This window comes from Polypterus senegalus, chromosome 15 (assembly GCF_016835505.1).
Source record: "Polypterus senegalus isolate Bchr_013 chromosome 15, ASM1683550v1, whole genome shotgun sequence".
In the NCBI taxonomy this organism is placed as follows: Eukaryota; Metazoa; Chordata; class Cladistia; order Polypteriformes; family Polypteridae; genus Polypterus; species Polypterus senegalus.
In genome coordinates this window covers 93,376,512-93,395,025 of record NC_053168.1, presented here as the reverse complement: position 1 = coordinate 93,395,025, position 18,514 = coordinate 93,376,512, and the positions used below count along the sequence as shown (strand labels likewise).

The 18,514-nt window shown below is 37.8% G+C and overlaps 1 protein-coding gene across 1 annotated transcript in view; it reads left to right on the top strand.

Moving 5' to 3' along the window:
- LOC120515669 (neurocalcin-delta) overlaps positions 1-14,333 on the top strand; it is a 118,277-nt gene extending 103,944 nt beyond the window's left edge. The window contains exon 4 of the mRNA XM_039736887.1: positions 13,674-14,333. Coding sequence (XP_039592821.1) covers positions 13,674-13,771 — 98 coding nt within the window. The 3' untranslated portion in view covers positions 13,772-14,333. The remainder of the gene's footprint in view (positions 1-13,673) is intronic.
- Positions 14,334-18,514: the final 4,181 nt, after the last annotated feature.

Here is an 18,514-nt window from a genome sequence, read left to right as displayed (position 1 = left end):
CTTCTGATGAGTCAAAGAAGCGTTTTTTAACAAAATGCTTCTCATGAGTGTTTTCTATCTTTATTTCTATATTAAATAGTAGAAGGAAATGGTCTGATAGACCAATATCAATGACCTGCTTTATATCAACTTTAAGTCCTTTAGTAATCAGTAAGTCTAACGTATGACCTGCTTTATGTGTAGGTTGATTAACGAGCTGTCTCAAATCAAGAGTCTCCAGGAGGTTCATGAATTCTTTTACTTTTTGGTCACACTGATTGTCGATATGAAAGTTAAAGTCGCAGACTATTAAGAGTGTGTCATAGTTTGTAATTAAAATTGACATTAAGTCAGAGAATTCCTCAAAGAAAGACGCGTTATATTTAGGAGGTCTATACACGGATAATACTAGAACGTGAGAATCTCCATGAATAACAACGGCGAGATACTCAAAGGACTTAAATTTACCAAAACTAACATCTTTACATTTTAGTAACTAGTAACTAGCTGTAGTAAGTATGTGTCAATGTGGCATGCTAAGGCGGCTTTTTTCTGCAGTTATATTTTTGAATAAAAGCATGCTTGTTCTGTTATATTTGTACCTTTTGTGAAAGTGTTTGATATTTGGACTTCAGGCTTCATACATTATATAGTTTATGCTTACATTTTGTCATTTACTACTACAATATGAAAAACGTTTCTTTTTTAAAAATGCGTTTACACAGATTACTATTATTATTTCAAATAATGATCTATTATTTCTACTCTAAAACTCCACTTCACTCCCAGATAATCAATCAAGGCATGAGCCGGGAGAAGTTCGTGCACATTCTAAATTGGTGGGGGGATGGAATAGCCGGCTGCTTCTAGCTTCTCTTTATCACAGCACATTTAGAGGACAAAGGACGCTGGCGGAGAGGTGTGAGGGGATTTAAGAAGCAATTTAAGGTGGGATGTATCTACGAGTTTTTTCGTAGGCTCTGGTAATTCTAGTGTTAAAGCTGATCCTCCAGCTGGACGTTGGATATCTCTGAGGCTCATCCTCCAATTAGCTGTGAACCACCCAGTCTCACTGAGATTGCACAGGTGGTGAACCAGCTGAGGGTAGGGAAGGCTGCAGGGATCTGGGGTATCCGGGGTGAACTCCTACAGACTGGTGGTAAGGCTGTTGTCCTGGCATTGCAAGCAATCTTTGCTTCCATTTGGGAGACGGGCGTCCTCCCACCTGAGTGGAAAATGGGACACTTGCTCGCTTACCAGTGACCGGAGCAGTCTGGTTTTACGTCTAAGAAGTCTACTACCATCAACTGCATCCTGGCGCTGAGGGTTCTCATGGAGCGCAAATGCAAATATCGGCAAAGTTTTTTTGCAGCCTTAATCGATTTTCATAGAGTGTTCAACTTAGTTGATTCTGCTGCCCTGTGGTACATTCTGAGAGTTTGTGGGATCCTCTCAAAGTTGCTGGATATCATGAATGGCCTGTACACTGGTACTGCGAGTGCTGTGCAGAGTGGAGGCAGAACCTGTGTGTTTTTCCTAGTTGATTCTGGGGTTCATCGGGGTGTGTTCTTGCTCCTACTCAATGCTTGTATGGACTGGGTGTTGAGGAAGGTTGTGGGGTCCAGTGACAGTGGGACATCTGTTGGTGAAGAAAGATTCACTGATCTTAACTTTGCTGACGATGCTGTGATCTTCGCAGAGTCAATGGAGGCTTTGATCAGGGCACTCGAGAGATTAAGCGAGGAGTCTGAGTATCTAGGCTTGCGAGTGTCTTCGATAAAAACCAAGATTCAGGCCTTTAATGACCTCTTAGTCACAGCCATCAGCAGTGTGTCTGTCTGCGGAAAGAGTGTTGACCTTGTCGAGAGGTTTATTTACCTTGGCAGTGACATTCATGTCTCTGGTGACTCTTCCTATGAAGTCAGTAGACAGATTGGGAGAGCTTGGGGGGGTCATGAGGTCACTGAAAAGGGGTGTGTGGTGCTCCCGATATCTATGCAAGTGTTTAGAGTCCCGGTGCTTTCCTGTCTTGTTATATGGTCACGAGACATGGACACTATCCAGTGACTTGAGACGAAGACTAGACTACTTTGGTACGGTGTTTCTCCGGAAAATCCTTGGGTACCATTGGTTTGACATTGTATCAAATGAGCGGTTGCTCATGGAGTACTGAATGAGGCATATTACCTTCATTGTGAGGAAGCATCAGTTACAGCAATACGGCAATGTGGTACGATTCCCCAAGGGTGATCCAGCTTGTAGGATCCTGATTGTTTGGGGATATGAATGGCTGGACCAGGCCAAGAGGGTCGCCCACATAATACCTGGCTGCGGCAGATAGAGGATCATTTCCAGGGTGTAGGACTGGACTACATGTCTGCCTGGGAGGTTGCCAACCAGGATTCAGAGCTGTTTCGTCATGTGGTGGGTGCAGCAACGCACTGTACCAGTGCATGCTGCCCAACTTGAATTGACTTTAATTTTAGAGTACTTTGAGACTGGTGGTGGTTCTTGGCCCAGTCACATCCCTTTTTTTTAATTTTATAATGCCACACAACCTGTCAAATATGCAGCTTGAAGTCTTCTCTATATAGGTAAAAGTGACACTTGCTTAGTTGAACTAATGTTAAACTTTGCTTAATGCCTCAAGTCGTTTTGAATATGATGCCACAAGCTTGGCACATCTATCCTTGGCCAGTTTCACCCATTCCTCTTTGCAGCACCTCTCAAGCTCCATCAGGTTGGATGGGAAGCATCGGTGCACAGCCATTTTAAGATCTCTCCAGAGATGTTCAGTCGGATTCAAGTCTGGGCTCTGGCTGGGCCACTCAAGGAAATTCACAGTGAAGACACTCTTTTGATATCTTGGCTGTGTGCTTAGGGTCATTGTCCTGCTGAAAGATGAACCGTCACCCCAGTCTGAGGTCAAGAGCACTCTGGAGCAGGTTTTCATCCAGGATGTCTCTGTACATTGCTTTAGTCATCTTTCCTTTTATTCTGACTAGTCTCCCAGTTCCTGCCGCTGAAAAACATCCCCACAGCATGATGCTGCCACCACCATGCTTCACTGTAAGGATGGTATTGGCCTGGTGATGAGCAGTGCCTGGTTTCCTGCAAACATGATGCCTGGCATTCACACCAAAGAGTTTAATCTTTGTCTCATCAGACCCGAAAATTTTGTTTCTCATGGTCTGAGAGTCCTTCAGGTGCCTTTTGGCTAACTCCAGGCGGGCTGCCATGTGCCTTTTACTAAGGAGCGGCTTCCGTCTGGCCACTCTACCATACAGGCCTGATTGGTGGATTGCTGCAGAGATGGTTGTCCTTCTGGAAGGTTGTCCTCTCTCCACAGAGGACCTCTGGAGCTCTGACAGAGTGACCATCGGGTTCTTGGTCACCTCCCTGACTAAGGTCCTTCTCCCCCTATCATTTAGTTCAGATGGCCTGCCAGCTCTAGGAAGAGTCCTGGTGGTTTCAAACTTCTTCCACTTACGGATGATGGAGGCCACTGTGCTCATTGGGACCTTCAAAGCAGCAGACATTTTTCTGTAACCTTCTCCAGATTTGTGCCTCGAGACAATCCTGTCTCAGAGGTCTACAGAAAATTCCTTTAACTTCATGCTTGGTTTGTGCTCTGACATGAACTGTCAACTGTAGAACCTTATATAGACAGTTGTGTGCCTTTCCAAATCATGTCCAATGAACTGAATTTACCACAGGTGGACTCCAATTAAGCTGCAGAAACATCTCAAGAATGATCAGGAAACATGATGCACCTGAGCTCAATTTTGAGCTTCATGGCAAAGACTGTGAATACTTATGTACATGTGATTTCTCAGTTTTTTATTTTTACTAAATTTGCAAAAACCTCAAGTAAACTTTTTTCACATCATTATGGGGTGTTGTGTGTAGAATTCTGAGGAAAAAAATGAATTTAATCCATTTTGGAATAAGGCTGTAACATAACAAAATGTGGAAAAAGTGGTGCGCTGTCAATACTTTCCGGATGCACTGTATATTCATTGAATGCTGCAACCAGCTGTAGCCGTGTCTCAGTGCAATTTGCCAGCATGCAGGGGCTGAGTATATTTAGCGACATACATTTATTAAACGCTGCAACTGTCTATAGACGCTTCACAGAGCAATTTGCCAGCACTCTGGAGCTGAACAGTCAGTGCCGTACATTCATTGAGCAGCCAGCTCATGAGTACTGCCATCCCCGGCAGAACTGCAGCACCACTGTCCCTGGGATTCAGCCACTGCACTAGACGAGCCTGCCAGCATCAGCGACAGTGTGTTTTTGTGCAGCCAGTTCAAGCGCAGTTGGCTCCATGATTTACTGAATTTCATCAATGGCTTCAGTTGCACCTTGAACATATAATAATAGATTGTTGCAGTAGTTGTTTTTATAATTTTTACAGTTCATTTGCAGTGTGTAAAATGGTCAGTGTTGCAGTAATTGTGATGCTCTCTTTGCATGAAAAAAAAATGTGTTCCATTAAAATTTCACATTTTCTTTGGAAATTGTGACATTTACTTAAAAAGTGCAACTAAAAAGTATTTGGCATCCAGGGGTGCATTAACCCCCAAGTATGTGGCAGTTTAAGGGTTAACTGTAATTTCTGAACCCTTAATATACACATTATAGTACAAACATCAACATTAACACGTGATACTAACTTTACTTGCTAAAACTTACCTCTCAAGAGACGCCGGCATCACAGCTCCAGGATGCTTCCATTTCAGATGCTCATGCATTGCGGTGGTGCTGCTGTGAAAAGAAAGCTCCGCTTTGCATAATCTGTATTCAACTTTTTTTTCTTTTTTGGTGAAGTGATGCCACACTTTACAAAGTTTCTGCCTCAGATTTTTCCATCTCCTTCCCCCTCCTCTATCCGACTCGCCATTGCAACCACGTTTATTTTCCTCTACATTCTTTTTCTCCTCAGACGTTCTTCTTTGTTGGTAGGACTGTGTGCAGTCTTGACAAACAATAACAAACGATACTGCCCCAGATGTTCATGTAGTGCATTGCAGTTACAAAAACCAATGTGGTTCTTTGTGTCTGGAGCCTCTATTGAAGGTTCTGATTATGATGCGTCGACAATAAAAAATCTGCGTCAAAGATTTTTTGTAGTCCACGTCGTCGATTACGTCTACTAATCGTTACAGCCCTACTCGGAGGAAACCCACACAGACATGGAGGGAAATGCAGACTACACTCAGGGAGTACCTGGGACTTGAACCCTGGACTTCTTATTGCAAAGCAGCAACCCCACTACCACCGTATCACCCAAAATACTAATTAAATATATTTCATACTAGGGGGCCCTGTCCCCTGCTCACTTCGCTTGCCAACCAACGGGCGCGCACTATGCGCTAGCCACTTTGCGACTCTGCCGCTTGCGTATGGGGAAGCAGATGTACAATTTAAACAGAGTGCTATTTTCATGGTAGTTGTTACATATGCATAATAGAACTAACTATTTTACATTAAAGTGAGTAATTAACGATAGTAAAAATAGTAAAACATAATAAATTGAAAGAAAATTATGTTTCATGTTGCATTAGAGGTATTCATTGCATTATACGTTTTTGTTCTGTTTGGCTTTGAAATTAACACGCAAGTACTTTTTGAACTTACAATTTTACTGTAAAACTTCAATTAAAAAAATATTTGGAATTCAGTTTTCGTTAATATCATAGAATTTTGATTCTGTGTTTGGACTTACATCGTGACAACGCATTATATAACTGCCTATGAGTGAATATCGTTTCTTTCTGTCTAATAAATAAACTGACTTTTTAGAATGTTTGTTCCTGTGATTTGTTAATTGTCATAGCAAAAGCTATTCTAGTGGTAAACTGTAAACGTTTTAATACGAATAGCATATCAAGATCTCCTTTGGTGTCTAATGTTCTCTATGGAAGATGTACTACATTACCTTTCTGTCACCTGTTAAACATTTACATGTCAGAATTGTACGACCAATTTTGAATACAACTAATCTTGTCCTATTGCATAGCCCATCACTCGTACATAAATTACGCAATAACATTACGATAAATCCTTCTTTCAACAGTAATTCAGCTGGTGGAAGACCAGTGTTAATGGTTCGTTAAATTCTGCGGGATATTGTAAGTTGATGTTTTCATCTTCAGCACCATCACCACCAACTGTTTCAGAATAGTCTATTGATACACATTTATACAATTTGTCGTGTAACCGATTGACAATTTTCGAGTTCAATTGTCCCTTCAGGATGAAATTCTTCAATAAGATTTGGACATAGTAAATCTTTTATTGGGAACTTAAAGTAGGAAAACATAAAAATTTACAAGAGCTATGAGCGCAGGAACTGTCTGACAAAAGCATTCGCACAAATGACAGGTGAGAGGACGGTGGGAGTGGGCCGTTAACCAAAAATGGTTGAGAAACCCCTCTACCAACTTGAAGAAATCTCTTGGCAATAGTTTTGTCTCGTCTCAAGATTTCCTTTTATAATAGAGAGATATACACCATACCATATCATGTAATTTTCATATAATCATTGAATGCTAATTTATTCTCGCTGTCATTCCAAACTTATTATTAACTGTAAATGCATGATTTTACAAGGTAAAACAGGTCAACTAATGGGTCACGTCACTTTCTCATTGCATACATGAATTAAGTACAGTGGTTCCTCAGTATACATCCTTAATCCATTCCAGATCCTTTGACTTATACCAAACAGGACGTATATCAAACGAATTTTTTCCATAAGAAGTTAAGGGAAAATCAATAATCCTTCCCATGAAAAAAAATCCTATTGTTATTGGCATATTATACATTGATGGGGTTGTATAAAATAATTTAAACTCTGCTTAATACTAAAATACATACTGTAAATACAAAAGCAATTAGATGAAATAAATGAAAATTGAACCTCACTTTTTAATAACATCTTTGTTTTTCACAATCGTAGATACTGTCGTTCTTGGCATAGGGTATGCAGCAGCCAAGTCCCGGATATGCTTGCCACCTTCATACTTTTCAACAATCTATTCAAATTTATGCGAAAAAACACAAAATCACGTGAAAATTCACAGAGAGCTATAGTGTGGGTTGTTCACTGAATGCTAGCAACTGGCGTACTGACGCTCGTGGGCAGTCATGGCTTTGTCTCTAGAGAGGTAAACAAGAGTAGCGTGCAGGTTGTTCACTGAATGCTAGCAACTGCCATACTGACGCTTGTGGGCAGTCGTGGCTTTGTCTCGAGAGAGAGGTAAACAAGGGTAGTGTAGTGTTCTCTAGATTGAAGTAGCGACACACTCGGAATAACGTTTCGAATGCTGTTTATTTTGAACCATGTTTAACCAACTCTCCATACAGCATTCCTTCTAAACCACACCCCTCCCTCCGACAGTCATACGTCTCAAAAGACGCAGACCATAGCAATCAACACCCGAACATAAAGCAATGGATAAAAGCATCATTGAACAATCATATACAACAGGTAGCTTGCGGGTTGTTCACTGAATGCTAGCAACTGCCGTTCTGACGCTCGTGGGCAGTCGTGGCTTTGTCTCGAGAGAGAGGTAAACAAGGGTAGCACACGAGTCGTATTCCAAACAAAGGTTGTATACCAAGCAAAATTTTTCATGTCCAAACAGGACTTACACCAAGTTGGACTTATTCCAAAGCAGACGTATACCGAGGTACCACTTTATTTTATGAGTAAATTCCACAGTAGGTTAACAATGGAAATAATGATAATCTTTTTTTTTAAAAGGACAGCAGGATTTTCTCAATTTAAGTTAAACCAATAAGGATTTTTAAATGACTGGTGGGTGAAGAAATTTCAGCTCTTGGCCCATTATTCAGTTGCTTAGAGAGTGTCAGGTTAAGTATATGATTCTCTGATAGGCTAATTTTTGCAAGCAAGTGAAAAGTCTAATTAAACTTCACCTCCAAATGCCAACTCCAACAAGTGTATCTGATTCTGTGGAAGCTACAGGCCTAAGCATGCTGCAGATTGTATACATTTTGAATGTCTGAGAGGACTGGAAGAAAAGTTGACTGGATAAATCAACATTGTGTTTTATTGAGCTACTAGTTCAAGCAACCTCTTTTTTTCATAAAAAATAGCCTTCTAGTACCAAGTTAGAGCTGTTTATAAAGGGGTTGGCAAAGCTGGTGGCCACCCAGGGCCTCATGTTTTAGGTGGCTATATGCCTGTCCCATTCACTCCAGAATCCCTTTTCACATGCTATAAAAAAATCATAAAAACATGCATGCATAAATATTTCAGTAAGGAGACACACAAAATTTGTACTTTTACATACAATGAAATCTAAACTTGGTTGAAGAGCAGACCGATTATTCAAACCTGAAGGCATATCTGACCTACACAGATTGTGTTATCAGTTTCACGCTAAAAGTTATTATGAAATGCAGCATAACTGAACTAGTATGCAAAAGAAAAGGATATCTTGTGGAAAAATGGTGAGCACAGAACAATTAGGAACAGATCACTACAGTGGGATGCAGAAGATGGAGGATGTAAACATGGCACTTTAAGGTGCCTTATGAATGGCTACGTGTAAAAACCATGAGTGAAGAAATTAAAGGTAAAGTGTTATGATAGTGACAAAAAAGATTGCTAGTGTGATGCATTAAGGAACTAATTGAATTAGCAAGAACTGTGCACTTTGCAGGAAAGTTAGGTACTTCTTTCCTTGCCTTCTCACTATTCCTAGCCACCACCACTACACTTAAGTATCCAAAGACACATTTCCAACACCCAGGCCAGCAGCAGACTTTTGTGACACTCACTGATACAACTGAGCATAATTAAGATATTATTACAATAATAGAAACCTAGCTAAATCCAAGAGATGGGTTTGAGTATAACACAGATGGGTGCATATTATTTAGCAAAGACAGACAAAATTGAAAAAAAAGTTTAGGAACATTGTTTTTACTCTGTATTACAAAAAAGGTCCAGAGAAGAGTAGTAAGTAATTCCAGGGCTGCAACATGTGAGGTAGGGATGTTTAAATCCGAGAAATTTGGTAAATGCTTATAGTAAAGAAACAGAAATGCTTAAACATTTATACAGATTTCAGAACTTAATGTCAAATTACACCAGCTTAAAATTTACAGAAATTTCCATATTATGCTGAATACAGTAAGGCTCTGCTAGTTATACTAGATATACTTATGTAACTGCTTGATGCTTCAAAGTTGTGTTTGAAATGTGCAGGTTGAGTTGTCTTTAGAACATTAGAAACATCTAGACAAGAACAGGGCATTCAGTCCAACAAAGCTCTCCTGTCTTATCCACTTAATTCTTCTAAATAAAACATCAAGTCAGGTTTTTAAACCCCCTAAAATCCTACAGTCTTCCACTCTACCTGAAAGCTTACTTCATGTGCCTGTGGTTCTCTGTGTAAAGAAAAACTTCCTAATGTTTGTGTGAAATTTTACCCTCAGTATGTTTCCAACTGGGTCCCTGTGTTCTTCATGAACTCATTTTAAAGTAACAGTCTCAATCCATTGCACTAATGCCCTTCATTATTTTATATACCTCAGTCAATGTCTCCTCTTAATCTTCTTTTACTTAAACTGAAAAGGTTCAGCTGTTTTAACCTTTCCACAAAATTGTCCCCTGTAGCCCTTAGAATCAGCCTAGTCACTCTTCTCTGGACTTTTTCTGGAGCTGCTCACCAGTGCGTTATAAAGCTTGAGCATAACCTCCTTAGACTTGTACACTACACATCATGCGATTTAACTAAACATTCTGTAAGTCATCTTAATGGCTTATGAATGGAATCTGGCAGTTGGTAGTGCTGAATTTACCAGGACTCCCAAATCCTTCTCATAAGGTGTACTTCTGAGTTTCAGAGTTTGTTATTAGGGTTCCTTTCTTTTTTTTTTTTTCACTGTTGCTTTCTCTTGCAGCACAGCAGGCACAAAGTGGTTTCTTAGATTCTACTGGTTTGATTTTTCTTAAGCCCTCCAGGCTTCTAACAGTTTGTTAAAAATTAATTTAAACAAGGGTTTGGAGATAAACTTTACTTAACTAGGTAAAATCTATTTGCAAAATGCAGAGGTTTTGAATGTGGTTACATCAAGTGTTGATTTTCATCACCCTCATCCATCCATCCATCTTCTTCTGCTTATCCGAGGTCGGGTTTCTGGGGCAGCAGTTTTTGAGCAGAGAGGCCCAGACTTCCCTCTTCCAGGAGAATCCCAAGGCATTCCCAGGCCAGCCGGGAGACATAGTCCCTCCAGCGTGTCCTGGGTCTTCCCCGGGGCCTCCTCCAGGTTGGACGTGCCCGGAACACCTTACCAGGGAGGCGTCCAGGGGGCATCCTGATCAGATGCCCGAGCCACCTCATCTGACTCCTCTCGATGCTGAGGAGCAGCGGCTCTACTCTGAGCCCCTCCCGGATAACTGAGCTTCTCACCCTATTTTTAAGGGAAAGCCCAGACACCCTGCGGAGGAAAATCATTCGCGATCTCGTTCTTTCGGTCACTACCCATAGCTCATGACCATAGGTGAGGGTAGGAACGTAGATCGACTGGTAAATTTCCTCACCCTATAAAAGAAAATTAAATTGCCAGAGCAACATGCAGTGTTATTTCAGTTCTGATATTAATTGTAGTTTAAGTTTGTATTTTATTTTATAAAATTTATTTTTATTTCATTCTAGTTTTCAGTGGAGTTAACCATTTTTATTTAGGTCTGTGTTTAAAATTTAAGTTTTTATTTAGTTCTGGCTTTTTTACATAATATTAGTACAATTTTAGGGTTTTTTTTCTGTTGCAAGACCACAAATGCTGGCCTACACATATTTCAATGCAAGTTGTTTCTCTCAAAAAAATACACTCACAATTCATAATGCTGTTAAACACAGCTTGACTATCAATGATCAAAAAGATGAAGTGACCTAATGAGTGTAGTCAGCAGGATTAAATGTTTAAACCCAAGAAACCAGCCTGTGCAAGCACATTGCTGTTAAGCTTTAAACAAGCACACATTTCAAGAGATTTGTTCATGTTGCAACGACATCCGCTGCACAGATAGCCACACAGTGAAATTATTCACTTGACAAGTGCCTGTAATGCAGGTACACCGAGAATGTCCTCGACCACTGGCACCAGCAGACTGTATGTTGACGATTTCTGCTGACAGTAAAGAGGCAGTGACTTGCGGTGTGGTTCACGGCTGGTGAGACACGGACTCCATTAGAATCAGGTTTACAAATATATGAACCCATATCTTATTCACTATTCGATTGGCAGCATGCATATTTACTACTGGCTATGTTTCATATCTCATCAGCATTCTTTACACACACATATGTAAGGTATATATTGTATAAGAAAGAACATTACATTTATAGCGGCGAGAGAGCACATGTGCTCTAAATTTGACGTTGCAATTCCACAATTCATACTCATTCAATACAAATGAAAGTATAGAGTGGTGTACAAAAAAAAACAGATTTCAATTTTGAAATTTAGTTGATTTTAAATGCTTTTAATTCTGATGCCTTAATTTTAATACAGACTGTTAAACAAAAGGATAACAAGAAAAATAAAAGAATATTTTATTTAAGGTCAAAATTAAGTTTTTAAATGTTGGATTGTTTTTTTTCTTTTTTATATAGTTGAAAACCTTTTATGGTCTTACCTTTATTTGTAAAGTCCATGCGCCTATCTTTCTCCGCGAAAATCTCTGTCACTTTCTTGTATCAGTCCTCCTTATTTTCCTTTAGTTTTAAAAGTCTTAATCTTCCATTTTGTTAGTCAGTCGGAACAAAATATAAAAATAAATGGACCGTGGCAGTGCACTTGACTTTCTAATATCGCTAATTTATTGGTGCCTCTGAAAGAACAGCAGCAACGAGCACCTGTTGGGCTCACATCTGCCACCTTCAGGCCAGCACAGTACTGTCTGCTTCACCATGTGCCTTTTCACTGTGGTTTTATGTCTGATCAAGAAGATTAAATATGTCACACACATTCATTAACAATATTAGCCAGACTGTGGAAAGTCAGGGTGTATAATAAAAGTGTCTACAAACATTATATTGGCGACATATAGAGAGACAGCAACAGGAATGCTACAATAGCAGGCATCAACCCAGTGTGTGAGGGACACCTCAGTCCGACGTGAGGTGAGGCTCGTCGCTGCCACATTTTGTGTTTCTCCCCTATATTTGATCAGGATATGCGCAAATTATAAAATAATTAGCATTATTGGAATCATACAGAAAACAAATTTATAGCACAGACCAGTGGACAAATTTATTTTATGTTATCATTATTATTTTTTATACTTTTCATGATGACAGGTGAGACCGCATGTCCCTGTATGCAGTGTAGTCCTGGTGCCAGAGAAGTGCTGGACTTCCACTAAGTACTGATCCAGCTGGTCCTGCACTGAAAGTCCAAGACTCTTTTCTTCTTCTCGTACACTACATTTGGTTTTATTATCACCTGCGCTTTAATAAAAGTATTTCCACACATTACTTTCTCACTTTCTACCTGCAAACATCTGTGCAAAACTCACCATTGTCAACCGCAAGTGCTTACTGCTTCCTGATGAGCCAAATGCGCTTAACAATCAAATAACGGTCCTTTACGGAAGTTGTGCCTTGTGACACTAGTAAGCCCAAGTTACAAGATCACCGCATAGTTAACAGCGCAACGTAACTGAATGCTCAGGGTGACCTACAAACAACCCCTCTGCACGACTGAACCGGACTGAACAAAAATGCTATTGATGTTTTTTTTTTTTGTTTTTACTCAATTTTCATTCTCATTTTATTTCATTCATATATCACTAATTTTTGTTTTTATTTAGTTTTAGTTTTTCTGTTTGCTTTAATTTCAGTTCTCATTCTTGTAAAACGAAAAACAATATTTTTAGTTCTAGTTCTTGTTTTCGTTATAAAAATATCACTGGCAGCATGCTGTCCGGTAGGAACAATGAGAAAGGGAAATACTTAAAGTCTCATAACTTTATTGTAAATTGAATACAATTGGTGATCAATACTGCTCTGCACTCCACCAACCTTCCTGTAGGCAGAAGAAATATCAATGCAACAAGACGTTATTGACATTGCCAACTGCTTTGTAATGATGATAAGCATTGCTTATTGTGTTTATAATACTGACATCTCATACTTCTTTTCTTATAGTGCCCATACTGCATACTCCAGTATCTCAGTTTCAAGACTTCTCTGTACTTTGTTTGCTTGCTGTCTAGATTTTACTTCATTATAGCTTTTGTGCCTGTTTTATCAATAGTGCAAGTGTGGAATAACTCATTTTATTTATAAGTTCAAAATATGTACACAAAATCACTTTTTAACAAGTTATTATTGAAATGTTTGGTTGAGAAATTGAAAAAAAGAAACTAGAAGATGTTTACTGACTTCATAATAAACCATGTACATGAGGCAAGATACGGAAACAAAAGAAATCACCTTTTATTCATAGTGTGTGGTCAAATGTTAAAGAAGATAATGTGTATTTTTTGAACATGTGGAGATGTTTTAATCACAGGTTTTTTGATTCTCGTGTGTAAGCCCTTTATGTTTTAGTGTGTGGAATTGCCATTGATGCATTTCATTGAATACCAGAAAGCACCTACTTTTAAAATGGTGTTTTAAATCATATTCTTTTTTTTCTGTTTAAGGTAAACTGTCTTTGGAAGAATTTATTCGAGGAGCCAAGAGTGACCCTTCCATAGTGCGACTCCTGCAGTGTGATCCCAGCAGTGCTGGCCAGTTTTGAAACCCAGGATCTCATATATTATTATCATCAGTTTGTTTTTGTTTTCTCCTCTTTTGCCCGCAGACTTCTCAATATTTTTGATTTCTCCTCAGCATGATTTACTGTGCCTTTGTCTTGGCATGTATAAAAGGTTTAATAGTCTGGAACATGTTTTACATTAGTTGTTTTAATCTGTACAACATAATGCTGTCCAAAATGCAAAAATCCTCTCACATGGAACAAAAGATTTTACGGGTTTTACTTAATTAATGTGTTAAGATTTGAATCATCTTTCCTTTACATTAATGAAAAATCCAAAACAAAACACTCATAGTCATAAACATGTTTCAGCATTTTTTCAGGAGTGTGTGTCATCTTTGCAGTTCACTTATCCTTCCCAAACAAATGAATGTAAAACAGTAGAAAACAAGGCAAGAACAAAATTAAAATGGATAGCCAAAAAGGTACTAATTTAAATATCGATAAAGTCCATTTAATTTGTATATTTCCTGTATAAATATCATCGATGATTTAAACAAATCTAACATTTCTTACAAATGTGCAAATAAAACTGTTTACTGTATATTTTTAAAAACAAGAGTGAATTTTTTTTTTTTTTCTTTGGAAGTTTGTTTTTGCCACAAAGTCAAAAGATTATTTGAGGTAAAGCAGCATTTAAGGGATTGCTTTCACATTTAGGTGTGATTCTCTTTTTTTGTCTATTAAATCTCCATACGTGAACAAATGATGAATCATTACATGAAATTAATATTTTTGTTGTTTGTTATATGTTGAAATATTACAGTTTTAATACATTTTTAATTATTAGTTTGACAGAAACTTGAGACGTGTTACATGCATGTCCAGCCAACATGCAAAAATTGTACTGGACTCTGTATATATGGCAGTACTACTACCACTACATTCTTTCTTTAAAAATTAACCTAGCAATGTCCATGAGGTTCGCAATTTCACCATAACTCACTGTATTCCAACCAAATTTGCCTGCCTAAAGTAGATCTAAAATTTTATTTGCCAGACATACTGTAGTGTTACTTCTGTAATGGTGGTTTTTGCTTCATAGCCCCAGTGTTCTGGGATTTAAGCAACAGCAAGCTGCTGCATGTGTAGATTTAACATATTCTGTTTTTCAGTCTGAGGTTCTTTCCACAACCTAATGACATGTGTCTGTTAGTTTATCTGGTTACTTTAAATTGGTCCAAAGTGAGACTGCTCTGTGGTGGACTGGTTTTCCTTCCAGGGTAGGTTCTCGCCTTACACTCATTGATAGACACTGGCTCCTTGCGAAGCTGAACTGGATAAGTCTTAACTATCTAGTCTCTATTTTATGGTTTTGCTTATCATGTAATGTTTATAAAATTATTGTCCCACACCATTGATGCCACACTGAAGCCTAGTTTACTCAAAACACATATTCACAATAAACTTTTGAAGTAAATCATTGGTATAAACACATCAGTTTACACCTGCTGTGAACTTTACAGAAGCATCTGACATAATCTTTGCTTGACTTGTAACAACTACCACACACCTAATAACACAGTCACTTATATTACTTTCAATTTCACAGGTACACACAACTAAAACAGTGTTAAACAAATACACAGTATGTTACTGATCATGCTGAATGAAATGGAGTTCAAGTGAGGTGAAGGATATAGGGTTTGGTGGTCTGCTGTAAGTACTACATATTGTATATCTTAGTCAGATATGCCAGTTTTATAACTGTGTCTCCATTACCACAAAGCGAATGCGCCAGAGCGAGATATGTTGAGCTGCAACTGTATCAGTTTAGACACTTTGATACAGAAAGCTTAAAGCAGTGGCAACTAGTATTTTGACCTTAATATTTGACCCTTATTTTACAAATCTAAAGGCAGATGTGTATTTGCAGCTACTTTAACCAACTTTACAGCTCTGATAAGTGGCAAACGTGATATTAGTCAAATTGCCTGGCAAACCTGGCACATAATGTTTAAATCGCATTGCTTCCCATCTAACTTGTGACAGTTTTCTGACAAGAAGCACACTTTGGTTAAATTGCAGTTCGGTTAGGGTTAAATCGGGCTGCTTATTATAATAAAAATCTGCTAAATGTCTGATGGCCAAACAAGCCCTTTTCAGTTCCTTCTAAATATCACAGATCAGCATGCTAGATAAAGTATCGTATTTGCCACTGATCAGAGCTGTAAAGTTTGAAAAAGTGGCTCAGAATATGAACCTGACTTTAGGCTCGTAAAACAAAAGTCACATATTCAGTTCAGAATATTAATTGGCAAAGCTTTGGGCTTTCAGTGTCAAAAGGTCTAAACTGATGCAGATGCAGTTCACCAAATCTCACACTGGCTCATTCACCTTGTGATCATCTTCTCTGATACACCATATAGATCTGCAATCTGTCATAGCTTTAAACCGCTTAATAGAAAGTGTTCTATTGACTCAGTTAGAATGTTAAAGGATCGGTGTCGATGGTAGGTAACTTTGTCACCTGAACTGGAGTGTAGCCTAGTCCGTTACACCAGTTCTTTGATGTTTTCAAAAATAGTTTCATCAATATCATAGTCTAAAAAGGCTTGCCAGCATTGTAGTTTCTTCTGATCAATCTTTAATTTTCTGTCTGAAATACATGATAGCTTTGGCAAAATTCATATCATGGTAGTAGTAAGCATTTTCTAATTCATTCCAGTGCTATTTTAGTTTACTACTATCTCCCCCACTGATACATTGAATCAGGCATGAGCAGCCTACATTAAATCTTTCACCAATCAAAACATAGTATATGCTAGAGCCCACTGTCTTAACATTGACAAGTGAAAGTGACAGTTTCATTTCAAGCCATATTTCATGATGCATTTGGAGTAATTTTGTGGCCAAAATAAATAAATAAGCAAAAAAAAACCAATTTGTGACACATTTATTTATGCTTATATTTCATGCAATTTATATTTTTTGTGCATTTATTTATTTTATCCAAAATATTCCCCTAACATCTATCTACTAGTATCTACTATCTATCGCCATTTTCATTGAATTTGCTTTTTTGTAAAAATAACCACTATCAGTTTACTAGACTTAGGTTGAAAACTACATGACACATGGCAAGTGTGGTTTAAAGCATTTTTTTGTAAAAGAAGCATTTTAAGTACATTTTTTGATTCACTAAACTTTATAGCACAAGGCCTATTTGAATTGATGTAGATGGTAGCCATGGGTTTTCCACTTATATCCTTGTTCTTATCTCCATACCTTTACAGCTGTGTGTTTTCCTTTAAAACTCGCTGTTTTGTGCATATTTTAATCTGGATATGTATTGTGTGTTTACAGTATAGATTACTGTAATCTAGGCAAATGAGTGATGATAACTGTTATGTTTTCACATAAAAACGTGATTTTACTAGTTCTAGGAGCAGTTTATTTGTTTTATATACTTTATGTCAAAAAAGAAACAAGTCAGATCCAACATATGTGTCTATATTCTATACTAGTATATAGACCGGTATTGCAATGTACTGCAAATATTACATAATTTAATAATATGATTTCATTACTTGATTTAATTGATATGAGTAAATGCATTTATTAGTACTGTATGGTCTCATAAAATCAAATAATTGTCTATGCCAAGTGCAATCCCAGTTTAACTCATTGAATCTTTGTAAGCCACTCATACTGAAAATTCTGGCAGGGACTAAATTACATAAATCCTATAGGAGATAATTTGTGCCAAAAACTTAACAGATAAAACCAGGGAAAAAAAGCATGTGCATACATGAAAAGAAAGAATTGGAAAATTAATTAAGAAAAGAAAAATCTTAAAATGAAGTGCATATTTAAATTAAACTCAAGTCAGTTTCATAGTTTATTTTCATTTACAGGCTATAGGCCACAGATATGTTACGTACTAATGTTGCCTTTCTGTTTATACAAAAACAGTATATTATGGATTTCTTTCATTGCACACTATTTACCTAATATATACAATAGTTTTTAAAATTTCTACAGTGCCATTTTCTTCATCTTCTGACTTTGTATTTACCTGGCTAAATCAGCATTTGTAATGCAATTAACCCATGTGCCTAATTATACAGGGGTGGGCAAAAGTAGTTTTACAGTTGTGAGTATGCGAAACAAGAGTTTTTTTTCTTGGATTGACATTTATTTATTATTATTTTTTTTATTTATGATAAATGAGTTAATAAAGCTATGATTACTATTTAGTTCATAAAGCTATTGTAATAATCATAACCTGCATGTCTTTTTCATACAAACAACTGTAAACCTACATTTGCCCACCCCAGTATATACCATAGGTTGTCTAATACTTTACATATCGTACGGCATTTAGCTTTTGAAACATAGTACATGCATTTATAACCTACAAATTTTAGTTTTTGGAACTCCTAGCTGAAGAGCTAAATAATTTTTATTGTGTACCTTTGTTGCAAATTTTTATTGCTTGGAAAAGGGAGTCAAGTGAACATGCATCTGTCAAATGACGAATGGCTTTCTAGCTTGATGAAGATTATGTGAAATTTCACTTGAACTTATAGTCTCTTTTACTTTTTTAACTTGTAAAAATCATGTAACAGTCCAGATACTGTACATGTAGGAGTGGAGGACTGAGTTAGATGCAGCCTGACATTGTACATATGGAATCGCACCGCTGCAGCTTTAGAAGCTGACCTATCCGCAGAGCAGAGGAGGATTACCTTTTATTCCTCACCGAGATGGAACAGCACCTAC